Source organism: Panthera leo, chromosome B4, assembly GCF_018350215.1.
Source record: "Panthera leo isolate Ple1 chromosome B4, P.leo_Ple1_pat1.1, whole genome shotgun sequence".
NCBI classification, from domain to species: Eukaryota; Metazoa; Chordata; class Mammalia; order Carnivora; family Felidae; genus Panthera; species Panthera leo.
The window spans coordinates 63,234,290-63,255,945 of NC_056685.1; the positions used below are offsets into that span (position 1 = coordinate 63,234,290).

Below are 21,656 nucleotides of genomic sequence, written 5' to 3' on the forward strand. Positions count from 1 at the left end.
GGAAGAACAGTGGAATGGCAATATTAAGAGCTGCATTTGACTTTAAAGAGAGCAGCTTATTTTTCAAATTATGTTTCACTTACACATATTAAAGTAAGCTACACTCCCTAAATTCATCAAAGTGAAGAGAAGGAAACAACCACATAGGTGATGATGATGGACTACACTATCAGAATGGGAATTAAAAAAAAATACATATGACTATAGAGATAATTGAGAGTTTTATTAGATTTTTTTCCTGATATAGGGCTGATTTCCAGTAATTGTTGAAATCTGACTCTGCTTTAGCATGGCCAAAGACACAACATTGGAAGGACCCATATCTAACAAAGCAGAAGCACAGAGATCTGCTCATTAGAGGATTTCCCCCATCAAAGCAAAAACAGCAAACGGATAACTGGGAAAAACTAGGTAACCTCAAGTTGCTGGGTTTGTATTTGAAATTATCAGATTTGCTTCTCAGTATTTATTCACAGTATAAGAAGACCACCAAATAATTCTCACTTTGAAAGTTTGTTTTAATTTTTTTTTTAATGTTTTTTATTTATTTTTGAGACAGAGAAAGACAGAGCATGAACGGGGGAGGGGCAGAGAGAGAGAGAGAGGGAGACACAGAATCGGAAGCAGGCTCCAGGCTCTGAGCCATCAGCCCAGAGCCTGACGCGGGGCTCGAACTCATGGACCGCGAGATCGTGACCTGAGCTGAAGTCGGACGCTTAACCGACTGAGCCACCCAGGCGTCCCTATCTCACTTTGAAAGTTTAATGATACTGGCCAAGTTAAATTTTATTAACCTCCACTTAAGTACAGCAGTAGTAAGAAGGCAAAGACTCTCAGGTAATACAATAGCCTGAGACAATTACAAAAAAACCTTTAAGCATATACATAATTAATACTTGTATAGGGGCAAAACTTGATGAGACATCATTTTTAAAATCAATGTTACAATAAAAAAAGCACATTAATGAGATCATTCAAATTGACTTCCCTTCTAGATAGCCTATCAACCCTATCACAGTCTGGTCTGGCCAATGTTTCCCATTGTGAATCACAATAATGTTTTCTTAATTATTATATACATGTGTGTGTACATGTGTGTGTATGTATAAATACTATAAAATATATAAAACTAAAAAACTAGGCTAAAATGTTATGTGTTCTCTTTTAGGAAAATATTTTCTTCGGCTTACCTCAGACTTTCATTTCTTTCAGGGCAGGTCAGTTTTGAAAATTTAATGAGGTAGTCAAGTTCTTTTAAAGGCAAATACACTGCACCATTCAAGCCCCCTTTGAAATCCTTCTGTACGTGTTCCTGTGTCAAGTTCTGTAATACATACTGAACTTGAAGTATAGTACGAAGCTTTTTCTTCTCAGCCTCGAGCTTTAGCATGTGTTCCCTTCTCTGGGCCTTCTTCTGCGCTTTAAGTAGCTGTTAAAAAAAAATTCTAATTAAAACTGGCAACTTTCTACCATCTCATATTAGCAATTCATAGTGCACAAAAATCTAATGCCAAAGAGCTGAGATTAGATGATGAATCTTATTTTATATATATATGTATATATATGTATGTATGTGTATATATATATATATGTATATATATATATGCACACACATATATACATATATAACAGTGACTGTGAAATTGACAGGTTCATTTATCCCCTTTTCTTTTTCAGTTGAGGAAGGGACTGAGTAATAAACTAGTATGTCTCAGGTAACCAAAGCTAAGAAAGTCAAAATATCTGACTCCCAACACCAAGCTATATCTAGTACCTCTGATATCACTATGATAAGCAATAAGTACCTATCACTGATGCACATATTAATCCCCAAATTTAACTTTTCCATATTTATGTATATAAGCCTTTTTAAGCCAAAGATTTTAAGAAAATGCTCCAGTTTAGTTTTGAAGTTTTTGTTTTTGCTTTTTAAATTCTTGTTGCAGGGGAAGAGTATTTAAACTAAAAAGGTCAATTTTCAACCAAAGAATACTGGCTAAAGCATAAGGAATTGAAAACCAAACAGAAATAAAATGTCTTACCAATGTAATGCTTAAATACATACACAGCAAATAGTTTTGTTTTTGTTTTTGTTTTTTTAAGTAAAACTAAGATATTTTCACAATAGTTTGTCAGTCTGGATGGAGTTGTATTTTTCAATATTTAGCTGACAAAACATATAGTTAGCAGAACATAAATTTCCCCTCAAATAAATGTGTATGTAGATTGAGCAAACTGAATCTACTCTAAAGCTCAGAACTATAATACCTTAAAGTCTGACATAACACATGGGTCCCAGAAGTGGCTTCCCATTTATAAAATACCAATCAATAAAAAGTACCATCTATTTCCAGTAAGAAACCTAAAAGGTCTTTTCTCCCCATAGTTGCTTTTCTGATTGTAATGTTTCCATCATACTGGACATTTTCCAAGTATGAAGATTAAGAGAATAAAACAAAAATCTAAAAGAGTTTTCCTATATGCAAGTTAAAGTACTTTGATACACCATCATATTTAGGACTCTACAAAAGACATGTTCATAAATCCTAATAGATTAAGAAGGGGGGAATCTCTGGAAAAGATTCATTAAGGCATTATTAATTCCTTTCTAGGAGGTATGAAGATCACTTAATGAATTTAACTTGTGCCACTATCAGGGACAAGAGATCATAGGTGAAGGTAAAATTTCAAGAATGAGAAATGGACTGGCTGGAGTTTACAAGGGCAAGGATACTTTCAGGACAGCAAAGGCTCAGAAAAGCTTTTACCAAGATCTCAATATGGACTTACACCAATAACATTTACCAAAAATACATTATCCTCAGTTTCTGTTTGAGGACGATGGAGAATAGAGGTGGCAATTCTAGCTCTCCAAAACAGTGGGATTCTCTTGGACGGTTTCATGATGGTACAGAGAAAGGCAACTGACAAACTTATATCCCAGGATTAACGCAGATCTGTCTTTAGCCATTCCCAAGGCTGGATTAAGTGTTTTTATGGGCTTAAGACACCCTGAACTCCCCCTATCAAAGTACCTATTACATTAAAAGGCTATCTTTTTATTTACCTGCATCCCCATAGGTTTCAGCTTTGTGATGACTAGATCTCTGTTGTTTACCAATATATCACTAATGCCCAAAATAAAGCCTGACAGATGACTATCACGTATCAAGTAAGAAAGTACAGGGGCGCCTGGGTGGCGCAGTCGGTTAAGCGTCCGACTTCAGCCAGGTCACGATCTCGCGGTCTGTGAGTTCGAGCCCCGCGTCAGGCTCTGGGCTGATGGCTCGGAGCCTGGAGCCTGTTTCCGATTCTGTGTCTCCCTCTCTCTCTGCCCCTCCCCCGTTCATGCTCTGTCTCTCTCTGTCCCAAAAATAAATAAAAAACGTTGAAAAAAAATTTAAAAAAAAAAAAAAAAAAAAAAAAAAGAAAGTACACTGTCTCCTAGATCATAATCAGAAAACTACTGACAACACCCTATTTCTCCTTATTTATATAGAAACTAAGAAGTCAGGTTACATTTCCCTCTCTTCTACCAGTTGAGGACTGGTTTGTAAAGAAGCAGAAGATACAGGCACCTGGGTGGCTCTGTCAGTTGAGCTTCTGACTTCACCTCAGGTCATAATCTCACAGTTCATGTTGGGTGAGCTCCAGGCCCACTTCTCTCTCTCTCCCTCTCTCTCTGCACATCGCTCACTTGCACCCACTTTCTCTCTCAAAAAAAAAAAAAAAAAAAAAAAAGCGGGGGTGGCAGAAGATATGAAGTCAACCACTATCAACAAATCACACTGAATAATAAAATTTATTTTTGATCCCTGTCTTAGAATAATAAATCCCCACCAAGGGAAAGAGCTTATGTCATGAAGACAAAGAGAGATGTAATTGAGATGAACAGAAAGGCTTCCAACTTTAGTTTGTAAGTAAAGAAAATGTTACACACTATAAAACTGACTCTCATTAAAAGAGGTTTGACAAAAGAAAGGCTTTAATAAAAGGAAACTCAAAAAATTACTAGGCTGGAAGGTATTTGGCAAGCACCTTTGGGGTCTTTATTCATTAAGGCATGTTCCAAAGTACCTTAATATCTCACCTAAAGTGAAAGTAAATCCACAGTACAAATTAGAAAAAATAACCTCATGGATAGCAACAAAATTTGGTGGATTGGTAACTACCTCTAGACAACAGCAGTGGAAAAGCATGTAAATAGATAGATACTATATACTTGTATAAAGAACACAATTTTTAGAGATAAAGAGTAGTTAGGGTCCTACCCTCACTCTACCACTTACTGACTATATGATTTTGAAGAAGTTCCTTTTGTTCTGAGCATTGGATTCCTTATCTGTAAAATGGGGCTTATATACATCTATTTCCTGGATTGCTGTAAAAATCAAGTTGACTTACAGAAGTACCTGGCACTTGGAAGGTGTTTAAAAAAAGATTTAAATATAAAAAGAAGGATAAAAGAAACAAAACATACTTTGAAAAAATAAACACCTGAATGAAAAACTAAAATTATCAAATAATTTTGAGTAAAAAAAGTTAATAGAAAATTTTAAGTATTATAGAAGTATACTTCCAAACATCCAACCAGAAAGAAGATATGAAATATCTTTTTATAGTAAAGTGGGTCAAAACTAAATAAATTTAACAAATGGGGGAGTGATTAATCATAAGGAAAAAAATCAATTTAAAAGTATCTAAAATAGCCTAGAAATATTTAACAACTGTGAAATTCACAGAAAGCACTAAAATTAAGTGATAAATGAGTAAACATGAGTTAAAATATACTATGGTTGACAAAAAGAGCTCATGTCATCTTAGAGTTGCATTAACAGAATTTTCTAGAAAACAGAAGATAATGGCTCTATACTAGGCTATTTCAGATTTACACACTACCTTTTAAGAGTTAAGTAAGTCAAACATCCAGAGAAAGCAATGATATTATAAAAAGATGATAGATGTCCTCAGCCTAGAAATGATGTGTTGGGTTTGTTTGTTTTTGGAGGTTTTTTGATGCCAGAGGAATGGAGAAGAGAATTTTAGTTCACTATACAAGAAGATACCCAAAAAGTGAAAGAGACTATTTTATGAAGCATACTCCCCATCCCAGAAATGAATTTACAAAAATATTTCTTAATTGTTAAAAGATGATCTTTAAAGGGCCTTCTAATACAATTCTAAAACAGGGAAGAATACTTCATTAGTGAATGCTTAAGGCTTCATATTAATTACTGACTAAATCTGTCAGAGACAGAAGTTTGGACTGCCAACATAGAGACCCTAACAAGCTGTGAAACCAGACTTAACTCTATTTACCATGAATCACAAATCTTCCTGGTAATAACTGCCATGGTCTCAAGAAAAAGAGTCTACCAATTCTGTTTCTTTATACGTTAAATAATGCTAAACTTACAAGCCTGTGTTATACAAATTTACAAGCCTATATTCTAAAAAATCTTTTGTAAACTGTGTCCATCAAAATAGTTTTTATTCCCCTTCTCAATGATTTCTAAAACTCCACAGTGAATACCCATTGGACAACTAATACTTTATTCACAGTGTCTCATATTCGGACACCATTTGTGCTCTCTTGAGACTCCAGAAACCTGAAAACACTAGTTCTTCAATAGCTATTGTCAACCCCCTCACCCCCAATAAAATATCAGCAGGAATGAGATGGATGGTAATAACTGAACACCATTAATGAACGCTAATATTTTCTTCCAGATCCGTGGCTAAAGTGGTTTCAGGAATAGCAAAGAAAACGTACTCACATCTTGGCTCAGTCCAGAAAAGGTTTTCTGAAGTTCCTTGGCAAATTCTAAGTTATGTAAAACTTCTTCATATTTCTCCACCGCTTCCTACCAAATAGGATAAGAAAACATCAATTCTGTTAACTTCTAAATATAAATATGTCAAAATAAGTGTTCCTATAAAAAGAGTAGAAAAGACTTAAGACTTTATGGACTAGCCATACTCAAAAAATGTAGGAAGAGAGAGCATTTAATAGAAGTTATATAAATTTTAAGATTCAATTTTTATGCTAGAAATCTGAGCCATAACAACAGACTTGAGTTCCTAACTATGAAGTGTACAGTATAAGATCAGAGAGACCTGTGTTTTTTTTCTTTTTTTAATGTTTATTTGTGAGAGACAGAGAGAGAGAGACAGAGCGTGAGCAGGGAAGGGTCAGAGAGAGAGAGAGAAACAGAATCAGAAGCAGGCTCCAGGCTCTGAGCTGTCAGCACAGAGCCCGATGTGGGGCTTGAACACATGAACCATGAGATCATGACCTGAGTCAAAGTTGGACACTTAACTGACTAAGCCACCCACGCGCCCCAGACTTGTGGTTTTTAAAAAATCTTTTTAATGTTTTATTTTACTTTTGAGAGAGAGAGACACACACACAGAACATGAGTGGGGGAGAGGCAGACACAGAATCCGAAGCAGGCTCCAGACTCTGAGCTGTCAGCACAGAGCCCCAATGTAGGGCTCGAACTCACAGACTGCAAGATCATGACCAAAAGTCGGACATTTTACCGACTGAGCCACCCAGGCACCCCTAGGGCCTGTGGTTTTCAAGAGCAATGAGCCAATAGTATTCCTCTGTCAATATTCATTCACTACTCAAATATAGTACACAAGTAGCAGAATGAGGATCACAAATAAGCAACTTCAAGAAATTTATACTATGGTAGAAAAGACTTGTAAACAATTACCTATAACAGACAAAATTAAGTATTATAACAAAAATATTGTAAAATGTTTAATGTTTATTTATTTTTGAGAGAGAGAGAAAGAGCGAGCATGAGTGGAGAAGGAGCAGAGAGAGAAGGAGACACAGAATCTGAAGCAGGCTCCAGGCTCTGAGCTGGCAGCACAGAGCCCGATGTGGGACTGAAACCCATGAGCAGCAAGATCATGACCTGAGCCAAAGTCAGACACTAAACAGACTAAGCCACCCAGGAGCCCCCATATTGTAAATTTTTTTAAGTAGGTTCCACGCCAGGCATGGAACCCAACACAGGGCTTGAACTCATGACCCTGAGATCAAGACCTGAACTGACTGAGCCACCCAGACACCCCCAAAATATTGGAAATTCAAGGGGCATTTTTTTTTTTTAAGATTTCACAGATTAACAAAGTTGGTAATTAGGAAAGGCATAGACTTTTTTTTAATGGGACTTTAATCTGTTTGGAAAAACAAAGGGCTAATATGAAACAAACCAAGGTGGGAAACTTGTCTAACCACATAAAGATATACAGTATTTTAAAGTCTCCATATTTAAAGTAATATAGTATCCCACTTCTAGTACCTACCCAAAAGAAATGAAAACATATATCCACATAAAGACTTACATGCAAATTTGTATGGCAGCATATTCATTATGGCCCCAAATAAAAACAATCCAAATATCCAGCAATTGGTAAATAAACAAAATGTGGTACAATCATTCAAAGGAACACTCGTCAGCAATAAAAAGGAATGAATTAATGATACATACTACACCAAGGATGAACCTCAAAAACATAATCATAACTCGAAGAAGCCATATGGGAAAGACTATCTTATGTGACATATCCAGAAAAGACAAACTTATAGAGATAGAAAGCAAATAAGGAGACAAAAAGGAATTTGGAAGGGTTACGGAAATGTTTGAAAACTAGATTGTCATGGAAGCTGCATAACTCTACGAATTGACTATAAATCATTGTCTTATATACTTAAAATGGGTTACTTTTATGATCTATATATGATACTTCAAAAAAGCTGTTTTAAAAACAGTGTGATAACATAAGCTTTTACAAAAGTATAGAGTCTACCTATATACTGCTATATAACTATGTACTACCAGCATTAGCATAAATTAGTATAATAATTTTGGAAAAGTTTGGCATTTTTACCTATGAAGTTAACTATGGGCATACCGTACAGCCCATGATAGGTAACTTTTCAGGTGCACCCTGAAAAATTTCACACTTGTGTCTCAATAACACATATAAGATTGTTCTAAGTAGGACATCATCTACTCACAAACTACTACTAAGTAGAGTAAAACAAATAAAATATAACTACTTTCCTTAATATAAAAATCCTAAACATAATGAGTGAAAAAGACAAACTGCAGAACACAGTATGATAACATTTATTATAAGGTACGAAAAAGCAACTCTAACAGATTCAAGGGCAACAAACAAGTGCTATTAAAATAAAGCAAGGAAATGGCAGTGGGCAGCTCAGGGTCAGGTTATAGTAAAGACAAAGAACTGGGAAGGAGCTTTGGTGGTGTTGGTAATGTACTACTGGAGTTGAATGGTGGATTCTGATGCTTGCTTTATTATGCAGTATAACCTAGAAGCGACACTTAGTTGCAGCTGTATTATTTCATAATAAAAAAGACGAAGAGGTATTCCAACTATAGAACCTTGCACAGATAACACAATCATAGTATACAGCCCTCAGAGGTATATAAAACCAGAAGGGAATACTCCCTCATATTTACTCCCAAATGGTATTAACTTTAATTCAAGAAAAGCAGCATCAAATGGGAACTACCTTAACTTCCCATCATCCAATGTGAATACATCCTTTCTTCCTTCCTTTTTTTGCTTACTGGAGGAAATATCCTTCTACCTTCTATCCTTTTCAATTACGTCTTCATAAAAAATCTTACTCTATGATTCCCTTTTAAAAATCTTGAATTTCTCACTCTCTGTTGATGCTTAAACTAGTACTTAACAAGTTCAAGTCTTGGGAGCCTGGGTGGCTCAGTTGTTAAGCATATGACTTTGGCTCAAGTCATGATCTCACAGTTTGTGAGTTCGAGTCCCACATCAGGTGAGCTCAAGCTCTGCTTCAGGTGAACACAAGCCCTGCTTCTGGTAAAACACGAGCCCCAGGTGAGCCCCACTTCTCTCTGTATATCTCTCTGTCCCTTGTGGGATTCTCTGTCTGTCGCTCACTTGTGCCCTCTCTCTCAAAAACATAAATATAAATAAATATAATATATAAATAAATACAAGTTCAAGTCTCCCCCAACCTAAATAAGAAAAATAAGCGCCTTTCTGGCAACCCCCTCCTTTCAGTCTCAAAGTTTCAAAAATGGCTACACAGTCTCCATTTCCTCTTCAGCCCTTATCAACCCGGATTTTGTTTCCATCATTCCACCAGAACTATCCTGGCTAAAGTAAGCATGTCAATACCACCTTTTAAATCCATAGATCTTTTATAACTCTCATTCTGGTTTCTCAGAAGACTTCCACACAAAAGCACCTTCTGGCTCTACAAACATCTCTTTGTTTTTAATAACACTAAACTTCCATTTTTCTCCCATTTCTCCAGCTTTTTACTTACCAGTAATTTTTCCATAAACTTCTCTCACCCCAGTTTTTAGCATTTACAAAATAAACAGGACCTACATCACAGAGATGTTGGCCAATTCAAATCACTCAAAATGATACCTGACCCTAAAGTTGGCTATAAATATTTTTAGCCTTTATTATCCAAACATTAAATGTCAAAGTTCCTCTGTCCTAGGCTTTTCTCCTTTCTATATTCTCATCCAACATAGTCTCATCTTTTCTTATGGTTTCAATCAGCAACCACACAGATGAGCTTAACTGTACACTAAACTTGTGTTCCAGACCTGTAACTCAAACACTTATTCGATATTACCCACCCCTTAATGTTTCACAGCCACATTAAAAAATCAGTGGTCCTGGGGCACCTGGGTAGCTCAGTGGGTTAAGCATCTGACCTTGGCTCAGGTTACAATCTCATGGCCCATGAGTTTGAGCCCCGCATCAGGCTCTGTGCTGACAGCTCAGAGCCTGGAGCCCACTTCGGATTCTGTGTCTCCCTCTCTATCTGCCCCTGCCCCGTTCATGCTCTCACATGCACTATCTGTCTCTCTCAAAAATAAGCAAACATTAAAAAAAAAAATTTTTTTGATCAGTCGTCCAAAATTGAGCTTTTTATCCTCTCCTCCCAAAACCATCTTCTCCTCCAGGGTTTCCAGGCCCAATAAATGGTTCTGCCATCCATCCAAGTGTTCAAGCCAGAAACCTGGAACCCATTCTTGGCTCTTTCTTCTACTAGATCCTATCACCAAGCTATGCTAATTCTATCTCTTGAATCTACTTTACCCAAACTCCTTTGCTGCTACTTTGGTACCAGCAAGGTATCTATAACCTCTGACCGAGACTACAGCCAACCATTATCTAGTCTTCTTACACCCACACTTACCACCTCCAAAACATCACTCACCCTTAAAAGTGATTTTATTACAAATCTAGTTATTTTCTGCTTAAAACTTATCTGTATCATTTATGATGACCTTAAGAAAAAACACAGTCTTTAAACGGGAAATAAGGATGTACATGTAGCTTTCCCATTCCAACTACATCACTCCATCGATACTGGCTTTCTTTCCAGTTTCCTCTTTGTAAAAACATTCTTTCCCTACTCAGGACTTTTACACATGCTAGCATCTGCCTAGCCTGCTCTTCTTCCTCCTTCCCCATTTTAACTTGCTAAGTCCTTCTCATTTTTTAGGTCTGAACTGAAGCACTTCTTTCTCAAGGAAGCTGTCCTGAATTCTCCAAACTAGGTTAAATTCCTCATTACAATCCATTATCACTCTGTACCTCACCCTAACACCATCACATTTTTATTTACTTATTTCCTACCTCTTTCTCATCACACTGTATCTTTGAGGGCAAGGATCACATTTGTCCCTTACATCATAACCCTAGCATTTAAGCCCAGAATCCCCCAGTGTAAGTACTTAATATATTATGGTTGAATTAATAAAACAATTCAGAACATGATTTTAGGCTCAAATATGCTAAAGATTTTTGGGGCACCTAGGAGGCTTAGTCAGTTAAGTATCTGACTCTTGATTTCAGCTCAGGTCATGATCTCACAGTTTGTGAGATCAAGCCCCAAGTCACGCTCTACGCTGACAGCACAGAGCCTGCTTGGGATTCTCTCTCTCCCGCTCTCTGCACCTCCCCTACTGGCATGCACATGCACATGCTCTTTCTCTCTCAAAATAAATATGCTTTTAAAAAAAAAGTTTTAAGAAAACATGTTAAAATTCTCAATAGAATTTTTAAACTTTTGATTAGAATCCTATACTGAAATTTCGGTTTCAAAAAAAGAACACTAGAGGGAGTAGGGCTGGCGAACTGAAAAGGAAGGTCTCAAAACAAGGATATTAATTAGGAAGCCCATGTAACATTTGAGTGGTTTGCCTTGACAAGGCCAACTGCAATGGGACTACAAAGCAGAAAAGATTTCATATTATTTAATAAAAGAGTTTTGTATTATGCGTTAAATATAACATAGGGTCAGAGTTTAGCAACTAGAGATGGATGCCAAATCTTAATTCTTTAAAACTAAAAGTTTCACTGAAGCTGAAAGTACCCATTTGCCTTTTGCTCAAGCACTCACTTGAATCTCAGTTCTCTATTTCAAATCCAGATCTGAACCAAAATAAATATTAAAATTATAAATGGGACTCTAAAAAACTTCATTACACAATCTTACTATTTCAAAGGAAAAAAATCTAGGTTTATATTAGAAATCTCAATGAAATCTTATTAGTCTTTAGCTTAGTCTTGACAGGTTACTTAAGAGTTACCATTAAAAGGATTACAATAGCCATGCAGATCATAGAAAGTTTTATTTACAATATTAAGAATATCTGTTGGGTTAAAGAAGATTTACAAACTGAAATTACAAAATTTTTAGCCAACAATATTGAAAATACAGTATCAAATGTGTAGCTAAAGCATTACTTGAAGGAAAATTCACAGCCTTAAATGCAAACCAATGGGGGGGGGGGGGGCGGGAGAAAAGAAAACAAATGAATTAAACACTTAATTCAAAGTTAGAAAGTGAAGCAAATAAAACAAAGGACAGCAGAAAAAGAGAAAAACTAAAACAAACCCAGAAGCTAAAAAAAATTAAAAAAAAAAAAAAAAAGAAGCACTAGCTAACTTAATTAAAAGTAAACTGGGAAAATACAACCACACAAAATTAGAAATAAACAGAAAGTGGGGCACCCAGGTGGCTCAGTCATTTGAGCATCCAACTCTTGATTTCAGCTCAGATCATAATCCCAGGGCCTTACTTTGTAAGGTAAGAACTGAACACAGGAAGGACAAGGTGAAAGAAAAACTGTCTTTTAAACTATTGCCTAATTTCTGAACTATGTGAATTATTACCAGCTTTAAAAACTAAACTTAGATTTTTCTAATTAAATACTACACTACTAATGACAGTTCTGAGGGATCAGATTACAGATTTTTTTTCTTCCAATTTATCTGCATTTTCTGAATTTCTACCTTAAATATATATTGCTTATATGAAGAGATGTTCATTCCCATAAGAACCACAAACTAAGGGTGCCTGGGTGGCTCAGTCAGGTAAGCATCCAACTCTTGATTTTGGCTGTCATGATCTCACATTCATGAGACAGAGCCCCATGTCAGGCTCTGTGCTGACAGTGCAGAGCCTGCTTGGGATTCTCTCTCTCACACTCTTCCACCGCCCCTACCCTGCCTGCACACTCTCTCTCTAAATAAATAAACTTTAAAAAAAAAAAAAAAATTAGGGGCACCTCGGTGGCTCAGTCAGTTAAGTGTCCAACTTCAGCTCAGGTCATGATCTTGCAGTCCATGAGTTCAAACCCAGCGTCGGGCTCTGTGCTGACAGCTCAGAGCCTGGAGCCTGCTTCAGATTCTGTCTTCCTCTCTCTTTACCCCTCCCCCACTCACACTTTGTCTCTCGAAGATGAATGTTAAAAAAAAAAAAAAAAAAAAAAATTTTAAAGTACCACAAACTATATGCTTAATTGTATCTAAAATCATAACATTCATTTTATATTTAGTAAATCCTTTTGTAATAAATATTTTACATGTCTGCTATATTCTCTAAACTATTCTAAGTACTAGGAAAACAGCAATGAACAGACAGAATCTCTACTTTAATGAAACTTACATTTTAAGAGAAAGAGAAACAATAAACTTTATAGTTTGTCAGAAAAGCACTACTAGTTAAAAAATTAAAGCAAGGCAAAGAGCTAAGGAGTGTGAATGGAGGAATGGAGGTATAGCGTTGTCAGGACAAGCCTCACTGAGATGACCTTCAAATAAAAAGCTGAAGGAAGTTGGAAATTGAGCCATTTAGACACCTGGGAAAAAAGCATCCCAGGCAGTAGGAACAGCACACAGTGCAAAAAGCCCTGAAGCAAAAGCGTGCCTGGGATGTTTGAGGAACAGCAAGAAGGCCAATGTAGCCGGAATGAAGCTAGGAAGGGACAGAAGTACAGGACATGAAATAAAGATGTGAAAGGAAGTAGCAAGCATATTTTGTAGGACTTTGTAGGCCACAGTAAGGACATTCTGCCATGATGGGAACCAATGGAGAGTTGAACAGAGGAATGACCAACTGACTTGCATCCGAACAGGATGACTGAGGCTACCATGTTGACAACAAGCTTGGAGATACAGCAGAAATAGAAAAACCTGTGAGGAAGCTATTACAGTAATGTAGATGAAAGATGATGTGGCCTGGACCAGTATGGCAGAAGCGGAATTTGAGAAATGGCCAGTTTCCGGATTTACTTTGAAGGTAGAACTGACCTTGCTAATGGGCTAGATGTGTGGTATCAGGAAATAGATGAGAAATTCTCCAAGGATTTTGGCAACTCCATCCTTTTAGTTCCCCAAGCCATTAACTGACATCATTAAGATTAGAGGAGGAACAGGTTTTGGGGGTCGGGAGATGCCAAATAAGCAACTGAACACAGGAATCTCGAGTTCCAAGGGCTTATCTATTGGCAACATAAATTTGGCAGTTGTCAGCATTTAACTCAAGAAATAAAAGTTAATGCTACAGAAGCAACATGTAGTTATAAAGACAGTAATGAAATACTGAGACTACAGTTTACCTGGCCAGAGCTCTGAAATACAGCATGTCCTTGACCTTTGCTAGAGAGCTTCCATGAGAACCACCAACCTCCCTCTCCCTAACCCCCATATTTCTCCAAAATCAAGAATACTACCATATCAGAACACTTCCTTCAAGGATATTTACACAAAGAAAAATATTATCACTTCAAAAGTTACTGAACATACCATGACTACTTTGAGAACAAAGCTATGTTGAAATGCTGGATGCCCAGCTAAGTCCTCTCACCAGCTATGTGAGCACATCATTCTCAGAGCTCACACAATTCAAATCTGTGCCTCAGCAAAATTATAATTTACTACATCACAAAAATTCTAGGTCAGTGAAGAGGAGTCAATAAGGGAAAAGATCTCGAATGCCAGTATCTGTGATACACAACCAAAAATCGTAGTTGAAAAAGATGAAGAGGATAGGTCTACAGACTAGATCAAATAACTTTTAATTCTGTCCCTTCTTAGCCAAGAGATATCAGACAAACATCAATTAAGCATTTTTATTTCCATATTGCAGAAACTTTCACCACATTAGATAAAACTTGCAGATGCCAGGTATACCACAGACAAGTTAAACAATATTTTTTAAAGTAAACATGCCTCCTGAGAGGTGACATAGCAATCTAGGATAGAAAAGCAAGGAGAAAATACATAAGGATTAAGAAGAAGCAAAAGGAGAAAACCTAGGCAAGCTAGAATAAATACTCTTTTACTTTTTAGAGCAGAAAGATGTCAGGTTTATATATACCAGTGAACAGTGGAAAGCTAGTCGTCCCTCCACCTCTTTAGTTCAGCCTAACAAAAGTTTAAAACTTAAATCCGTGTGTTCAGCAATAGTCTACATTTTCACTCTTATTTAGCAACCCATACCTCCATCCATACCATCTGCTAGTGCAAAAGAAGTCTGTAAGATCTCATAAGTGAAGAAAAGAAAGTCTTCTGAAAAATCCAGTGGATTCTCGCTCTTCTTTATTGGCCTTATCAAATCTTTGCTCTCACCAATCCCGTCTAGAGTTTTATTAAGAAAAAAAAAGAAAAAAAAGAAAAAAGCCAACAAGTGTGACCCAAGGATTATACACTACTTACCAACTGATCTGGATTAAGTTGCTCTCCATTTTTCAGGCGATCCTTGTAGTCCTCCAGTTTGAGCTACAAAAGAGAAACTTGTATCTACTGTAGTCTCATACAAAATTCTGAAAAAAAATAAACTAAATACCAGACTGTTTCTTATGAAAACAAAGTTCTTGAAGTATGCTATCAATCTGTAAGAATACTGGTTTACTACATGGCAGGCAGCAACTGTAGATAAGATCCAGCCAGGGAAAAAATATTACAATCAACATTAGTCTGGAATTAGAAAAGTTAAGCAGTAATAAAACTCTTCTCTTCATGGCCTCTACTTACAATCAGACTACTTAACACACAGACACTTAACTAGTCAATCACATGCCCCTACCCCAGTGGTGCTCAATCAGAGATAATTTTGACCCCCAGGGATCTATGGTAGTGTCTGGAGATGTTCTTGGTTGTCACTACTTGAAGGATGAGAAGGAGGTGGAAAATGCTACAGGCATCGTGTGACTAGAACCCAAGGATGCTGCGAATCATCCTACATTCCACAGGATAGCCACCCCCCCCACCCCACCCCCACCCCCACACACACCCTGTCTGCAACAAAAGAATTATCTGGCACAAAAACGTCAATAGTGTTGAGGCGGAGAAATTCTGTTCTAACCTCATGCTTAAACTATCAGTTACCTGTTGAATTATGTGGCATTTGTCAAATAGCAAACTTCTTCATGGAAGAAGAGGATATTTTCTCTAGCATTATAGAAATGTAGAAGATATTTTCTCTAGCATTATAATAGACTTAACTCAAAGCTTTTTTTCCTAGAGTTTCATATTTCAGTGAATACATGACAAATTGCATTTATTGTCCCCAGAATAATGACATGACCCACTACAGTATTCTAAAAGCAATGTTTAGGCTTCTCCCATATTGGCTTTACAGCTTTCAATTGCTTTTCCAGAAGTTTCAAACAAAAGCATTGTTACTGACCAGACAAGTATTCAAACTTAAGGAGGTACTATAGTTACACTAGAGCGTGTAAGTATACACATATATGTAGTTCCTCCACCTGGGAAAAAGACATTAATGGGTCTCCATCAACAGATCCTGCTTTGAATAGATCGTGCTTTGACTAGTTTCCCATAGTGGCAGGGAATTTGTGCTGACCCAGGCACACTCACCTTATCACACTTGTGATCAACTGCATGCATTCAAAAGACAACTGATGAGAGCTAGGGTTACAGAGAAGCTACTAGTAACTGGTCTTTCTTCCCTACCTTGGGATGGGGGGTGGGGGCTGGGGGGAGACAGAGTCAACCAGACTCTTAAAAATCTCTTCATACTCCTCCATTAAAAGCAACTTTCCTATGGTTGAACTAGATCCTGGAATAAAAATATGTAAGTGTTCCCAGGTCCAGATAGTCAATCACTCACCTTACTATCACAAGCAAAAGAGAATCATGACACAACAAAGCAACGTGCAGCACTGTTTCACAGGCTACATGACTCAGGAAATAAGGAATGATTTGGATCTTTACATCAGCATTTACTGTAACATTGGGCTGATTATAATTTGAGTCTCTTTATAAGGCTTTCTACAATGTTAACCTACCAATCTTAAACGATCACCTAGCAACACAAAAATTAGTGCTAAAACCTTTTCTGGCTCTCCCATCGCTGAAGCTTCCAATGACTGCAGCAGCTTTACTGCAATATCAACTGCTGCAGAAAGTCACAAGGAAAACAAGCTAAAAAAAAAAAATCAGGCTATTACTCATCTATGAAAAGAAACATTAATACTACACTCAAAGAATTAATCTGACTTAAAGTTGCTGGCTCTTCAAGTATTTCAACAGCAGCATGCATAGTAATTTTACTATGAGGAATATTTTTATTTAGTTATGCTGAGAAATCAAATAAAATGCTTAATGTACCCAATATTTAACCTACTTGTATGTTTTCAGCCAGCTAAATCCCAAGGTTAGGTAAATGTTTTAGGAAAGAGTACCTCTGAGCCCTGACAGAAAGCAAAAATGCCAGTTCTCTAACCCTTATTAAAGATGGTACATATACAGGGATGGGAGGGAAAAAAGTTACCTTCTTTTTCTCGATGTTTCTAATTTTGTGTTTAAGGCATATGAGTCCATTATCGATATATGTCTCATATGCTTGGGAAGGAGAGGCAGCAGAACTCAGAGCAGACTGCAAAGGGCTCATGGCCCGCTGGCTTTCCCCATGCTGACTGTGGTTCACTTGGGGCTTGGCTGACTTCATATTCCCCTCTCTTCCCTCCTCTGAATGGCCTGAAGGTGACTGGTAACCAAAAGGAGATGAAGAGAGTTGCACCATTGAAACCGATGAAGCTGAAGGAAGGAAGGAAAAAAAAAGTTAAAAGTAAATTAAGACTAGAGGAGACTATGGAGACTCGAACTTCCCTGAAAAGTCTAGACCCACTCCCTCAAAATTCTTTTGCACAGAAGTGAGCTCAAAACCCAGCGATGCTAGGTACTGTGTTTCCATCTTACTACTTTTAAGGAGATTAGTGCCAAGTGCTAGCGCCTTTACGTGGGCAAAATCTACAATACGGGGGATGTTTCCAGAAATTCAACTTTCCACATAGGGAGAAGAACTGCTAATCAAGCAATGGCTTCAGAGCTCCTCTCTTCTCGTAAGGGCAATCCACATTCTGAATAATTTCTATGGTCGAATGATGACACACAAAAAAGCTCTCCCCATTAGGACCTTAAGGCAGCCTTTGTAACCTCTTTACGTTACCCTCACCACTAGCCCCAAACGCAATCCTAAAAACAAGCCCATTTAAAAGAAAAATTCCCAACACACAATTCTTTTAGAGCCTCATTCACTAACTGAGGAGCAGCTTCTTGAACAAGACCCCTAACTTCCCTTTGATTGCTCTGGGGCCTACAAGGCAAGTCCGTCACTGCTGCACATTTGTAGCGAGGTACTTGCGAGCGCCCCGAGTTGGTTTTCTGTTCTGTTTAGACTAACCCATAACCACTCACACCACACGGGTTTAAAGGCTTATCCTCCCGAGCCTCACAACGCTCTGGTCAGCGGTCCTCACAACCTTCACCCCCGCGCATCCCCTTACGGAGCACCCCAAAGCAAGGGCATAACAGGCCCCATGCACGCCAGCACTGATCCTCAGTCCCCGCAGCGCCCCGCGCGAGAGTCGCCTCTATTGGGTGGTCACTTAAGTGCCCCGAGGGCACCGACCCCCGCCCTTCCCACAGCCTCCGGACGCCCCGGCACCAGGCTGGGGCCCCGTGTGCAGGTGCCTCTGGGGAGGCCGACCCGGAGAAAAGCGCACGGGCCACCTGCCCTCGACGGCCCCTCCCCGGGGATGCCGAGCTGCCCTTCCAGCTCACCGCGGCGGCGGCCGCCCAGCCCTGCCCTGCCCTCCCTACGCCGCGTCGACCCACAGGCCGCCGCAGCTCGGCTTCACCTCCGCTGGCCGCCGAGGCCGCTGCCGCTGCCGCAGCCCGGGCCCGCCTTCGAAAGCCGGCGGGAGCCAGGAGAGCTGCGGAGGTGGACCGGCGCCACCCCGCACTTGCGTCTCCTCCTCCCGCCTCCTCCCTCTCCCCCTCCCTGTCCTCGCTGGCGGCGTCTGCGGCGCCGGGCGCTCCGCCGACTCAGCCGCTCTTGCCCAGGCCCGCCCTTTCCGCCGCACGGAGTTTATATAGGCGCGCCCCGCCCCCATCCTCCCGCACGCGCAGCCTCGGGCCGCCCCGGCACCGCCTCCTTCCGGGGCCCCTGCCCCGCCGCCGCGGGTCGCGGGCCCCGGAGGGCGTTTGTTCCAGGCCGGGCTGCGGCGGGAAGTCGGTCGCGAGAGGGCGCGTTCTCCCCGCGATTGCGCAGATTGCAGGGTAGCAGGTGGGCCCGGTGTGTCGCCGAGAGCCAACCGGCGGTAGACCCAGCAGCCCTGCCTAACCTTGCTGATTGCATGCGGTAACTAGAGGATGTGCGACCTTGAACAGGTGATTTCGATCGTCCGAAAAGGGCGGCGCGCCCTTTGTGGAATTGCCAGTGAAATGAGCTTGAGCTTCCCTGGTGGTTTAGGTGGGCACTCTTGAAGTGCTGGCGTGCCTTTGCCCTGTCAGATTCCATCCTTCCTGGTCGGGTAGGGAAAAATCACTGTTTCTCCCGAAAGGACTCAGCCTCTGACAGCAGAATGCCCCGAATCAGCATGGCCATAAAAATGGAGTGAGTGACTCCGCAACCTTCAACTATAAGATTGTTTATTTAGGCTGTGTCATTTGTTGCTTTGAAGCAGATGGATTTGTTGGCACTCAGAGAAAAGGCTGATAAAAATTTTGGTAAGGTTGCATAAAATCAAGAAAAAAGGCTGGAAACACATCAGTGTTTCTGAAGGAAGGCATGGTGTTTAATGAATAAGGGGGGGGGGGGGGGGGGTAGGAAACATTCGGCAACATCTGGGACTCAACATGTGTCCAGCTATTACACCACATAGAATTGATTTAGCTCCTGTCCCTGAGGCTCTGATAAGATCTATTTAGACTGGCAAGAAAAAAATAGAGAAAAATCAGGAGTATAATAAAGGAAACAAAGGTCCAGTTTAAGAAGTGTTAGCCAAGCCCACACCAAAATTATCATGATTTTTAACATTTCTTGATACAGTATTTTGCCACTTATTATCTGTTCTTTTAGGTCCTCCTGAAGTAATGTACGTTAATGTTGCATCTTAACTTTGAAACTCTGAATCCCACCTGTGACCTTGAGGGTCAGACAAATATTAGATTGTCCATTTGTTTCATTGTTTATAACTAGAGAGAACAGAAGCTGTTGAGCATGAAGGGAAACAAAAAACTGGACACAGTTTTTTTTTGAAAAAGTGAAGGACACACTTTTGGATCAACGAGAAGGCACAAAGTTACACCAGAGATTATGACTGTTGTAGCGACTGTTGTAGTCTACACTAATTAATACCTAAGAACGTTATTTCAGCCATATTAATCATGAAATATTTGCCTTCTAATTGACGAGGAAAAAATAATCTCCTGGGTCAGATAGATCTGGCCATAGGTCCTAAATGTCCCATTAGTGGAATAATTTTGAATAAACCTGTATGGATTTATTTCCCAAAATGGAGTCAAAAAGTGAACTGAGAAAGAATACAAAAACAAAAATAATTAAACATCAAGTCCAGTAAGGTACAGTCTGTATAAGCATAACATAACATTTGTAGGAGATTGTATCTCAGTAGATAAGGTTGCAATAATGTCTTCTAATAAAATTTAAAAAGTGATTGAGGAAAAAGCTTTCCTGCTAGAGAAGATCTTTTAAGCCAGTAAATCTGGCTTATTTTAGAAGGACATGCCCAGGGGCACTTGGGTGGCTCAGTCAGTTGAAGCGTCCGACTCTTCATTTCAGCTCAGGTCATGATTTCACACTTTGTGAGTTCGAGCCCCACATCAGGTTCTGTGCACTGATTGCAGAGCCTTCTTGAGATTCTCTCTCTGTGCTTCCCCTACTTGCTCTCTCTCTCTCTCTCTCTCTCAAAAAATAAATAAACTGATAAAAATTTTCAAAAAAAGAAGGACATGCTCAAAGCACAAATTTATTATTTTCCTCTCCCCACTCCCTGTTTTCTACTGCACCTTGATTTGTCTTGCCAACTATGAGGCAGTATTTGTGGAAAGTCACCTCCAAGCTTAGCAAAGAAATGCTGTATTTAAAATGTGAGTTTAAAAGAAGTGTTTCAGGGGCGCCTGGATGGCTCAGTCAGTTAAGCGTCCGGCTTCAGCTCAGGTCATGATCTCACAGTTCATGGGTTCCAGCTCCACATCGGTCTCTGTGCTGAAGGCTCAGAGCCTGGAGCCTGCTTCAGATTCTGTATCTCCCTCTCTCTCTGCCCCTCCCCTGCTCGTGCTTAGTCTCTCTCTCTCTCTCTCTCTCTCTCTCTCTCTCTCTCTCTCTCAAAAATGAATAAACATTAAAAAAATCTTTTTCATAAAAAAAGTATTTCAAATCAATAGGGGAAGAATATATAGATTCATTCATTCAACAAATATTTATCATTATGTCAGTTATATCTCAATAACTGAGGGGGGTGGGCAAAGGACAAATAATTATTGGGTATCTGCTGTGTTGGGTGATAGAGATATAATGGTGAGCAAGACAAATATAGCCCGTGCTCTCCTGGAACTAAGCAGGAATTCAGTAAACACTACAGGAATAACTAGCAAAAACAACTATGTCAATAAAATAGAAAAACAAAAATACTAAAGACTTATGATGGATGGTTTGTTTGATTTCTGTAAAAACAGCCAAACTTTACAACCCTTGAAAATGTGAAGATTTTAAATATGCATTTTCTGGCAAATGTATATTTCACCCAAGGATGGTTATGCTGTAGTCACTTAAAGTTAATGTAGCTTCATGTTGTTGAAACTGGAAAGATTAATTCACCAAAGGATGCTGAAGTTGGTAGCATGTGAGTGGAGATACGAGAAATGATCTTAAGTATTTTGTTATAGGTGATAGAAATCTGCTTCTTAGTGGCTCTACAGAGCTTTGTAAAGTATTATTAACGTGGGGGGGAGAAAGGACCAAGAAAAATAACAAGAAGGCT

General features: G+C 39.1%; 1 protein-coding gene across 9 annotated transcripts in view; it reads right to left on the reverse strand.

Moving 5' to 3' along the window:
- CAPRIN2 (caprin family member 2) overlaps positions 1-18,700 on the reverse strand; it is a 45,128-nt gene extending 26,428 nt beyond the window's left edge. For all 9 annotated transcript variants that reach the window (XM_042946188.1, XM_042946186.1, XM_042946184.1 and 6 more), the window contains exons 1-5: positions 18,510-18,700; positions 17,141-17,406; positions 15,061-15,123; positions 5,778-5,864; positions 1,191-1,429 (exon numbers count right to left, since the gene is read on the reverse strand). In XM_042946188.1, coding sequence (XP_042802122.1) covers positions 1,191-1,429; positions 5,778-5,864; positions 15,061-15,123; positions 17,141-17,392 — 641 coding nt within the window. In that variant the 5' untranslated portion in view covers positions 17,393-17,406; positions 18,510-18,700. The remainder of the gene's footprint in view (positions 1-1,190; positions 1,430-5,777; positions 5,865-15,060; positions 15,124-17,140; positions 17,407-18,509) is intronic.
- Positions 18,701-21,656: the final 2,956 nt, after the last annotated feature.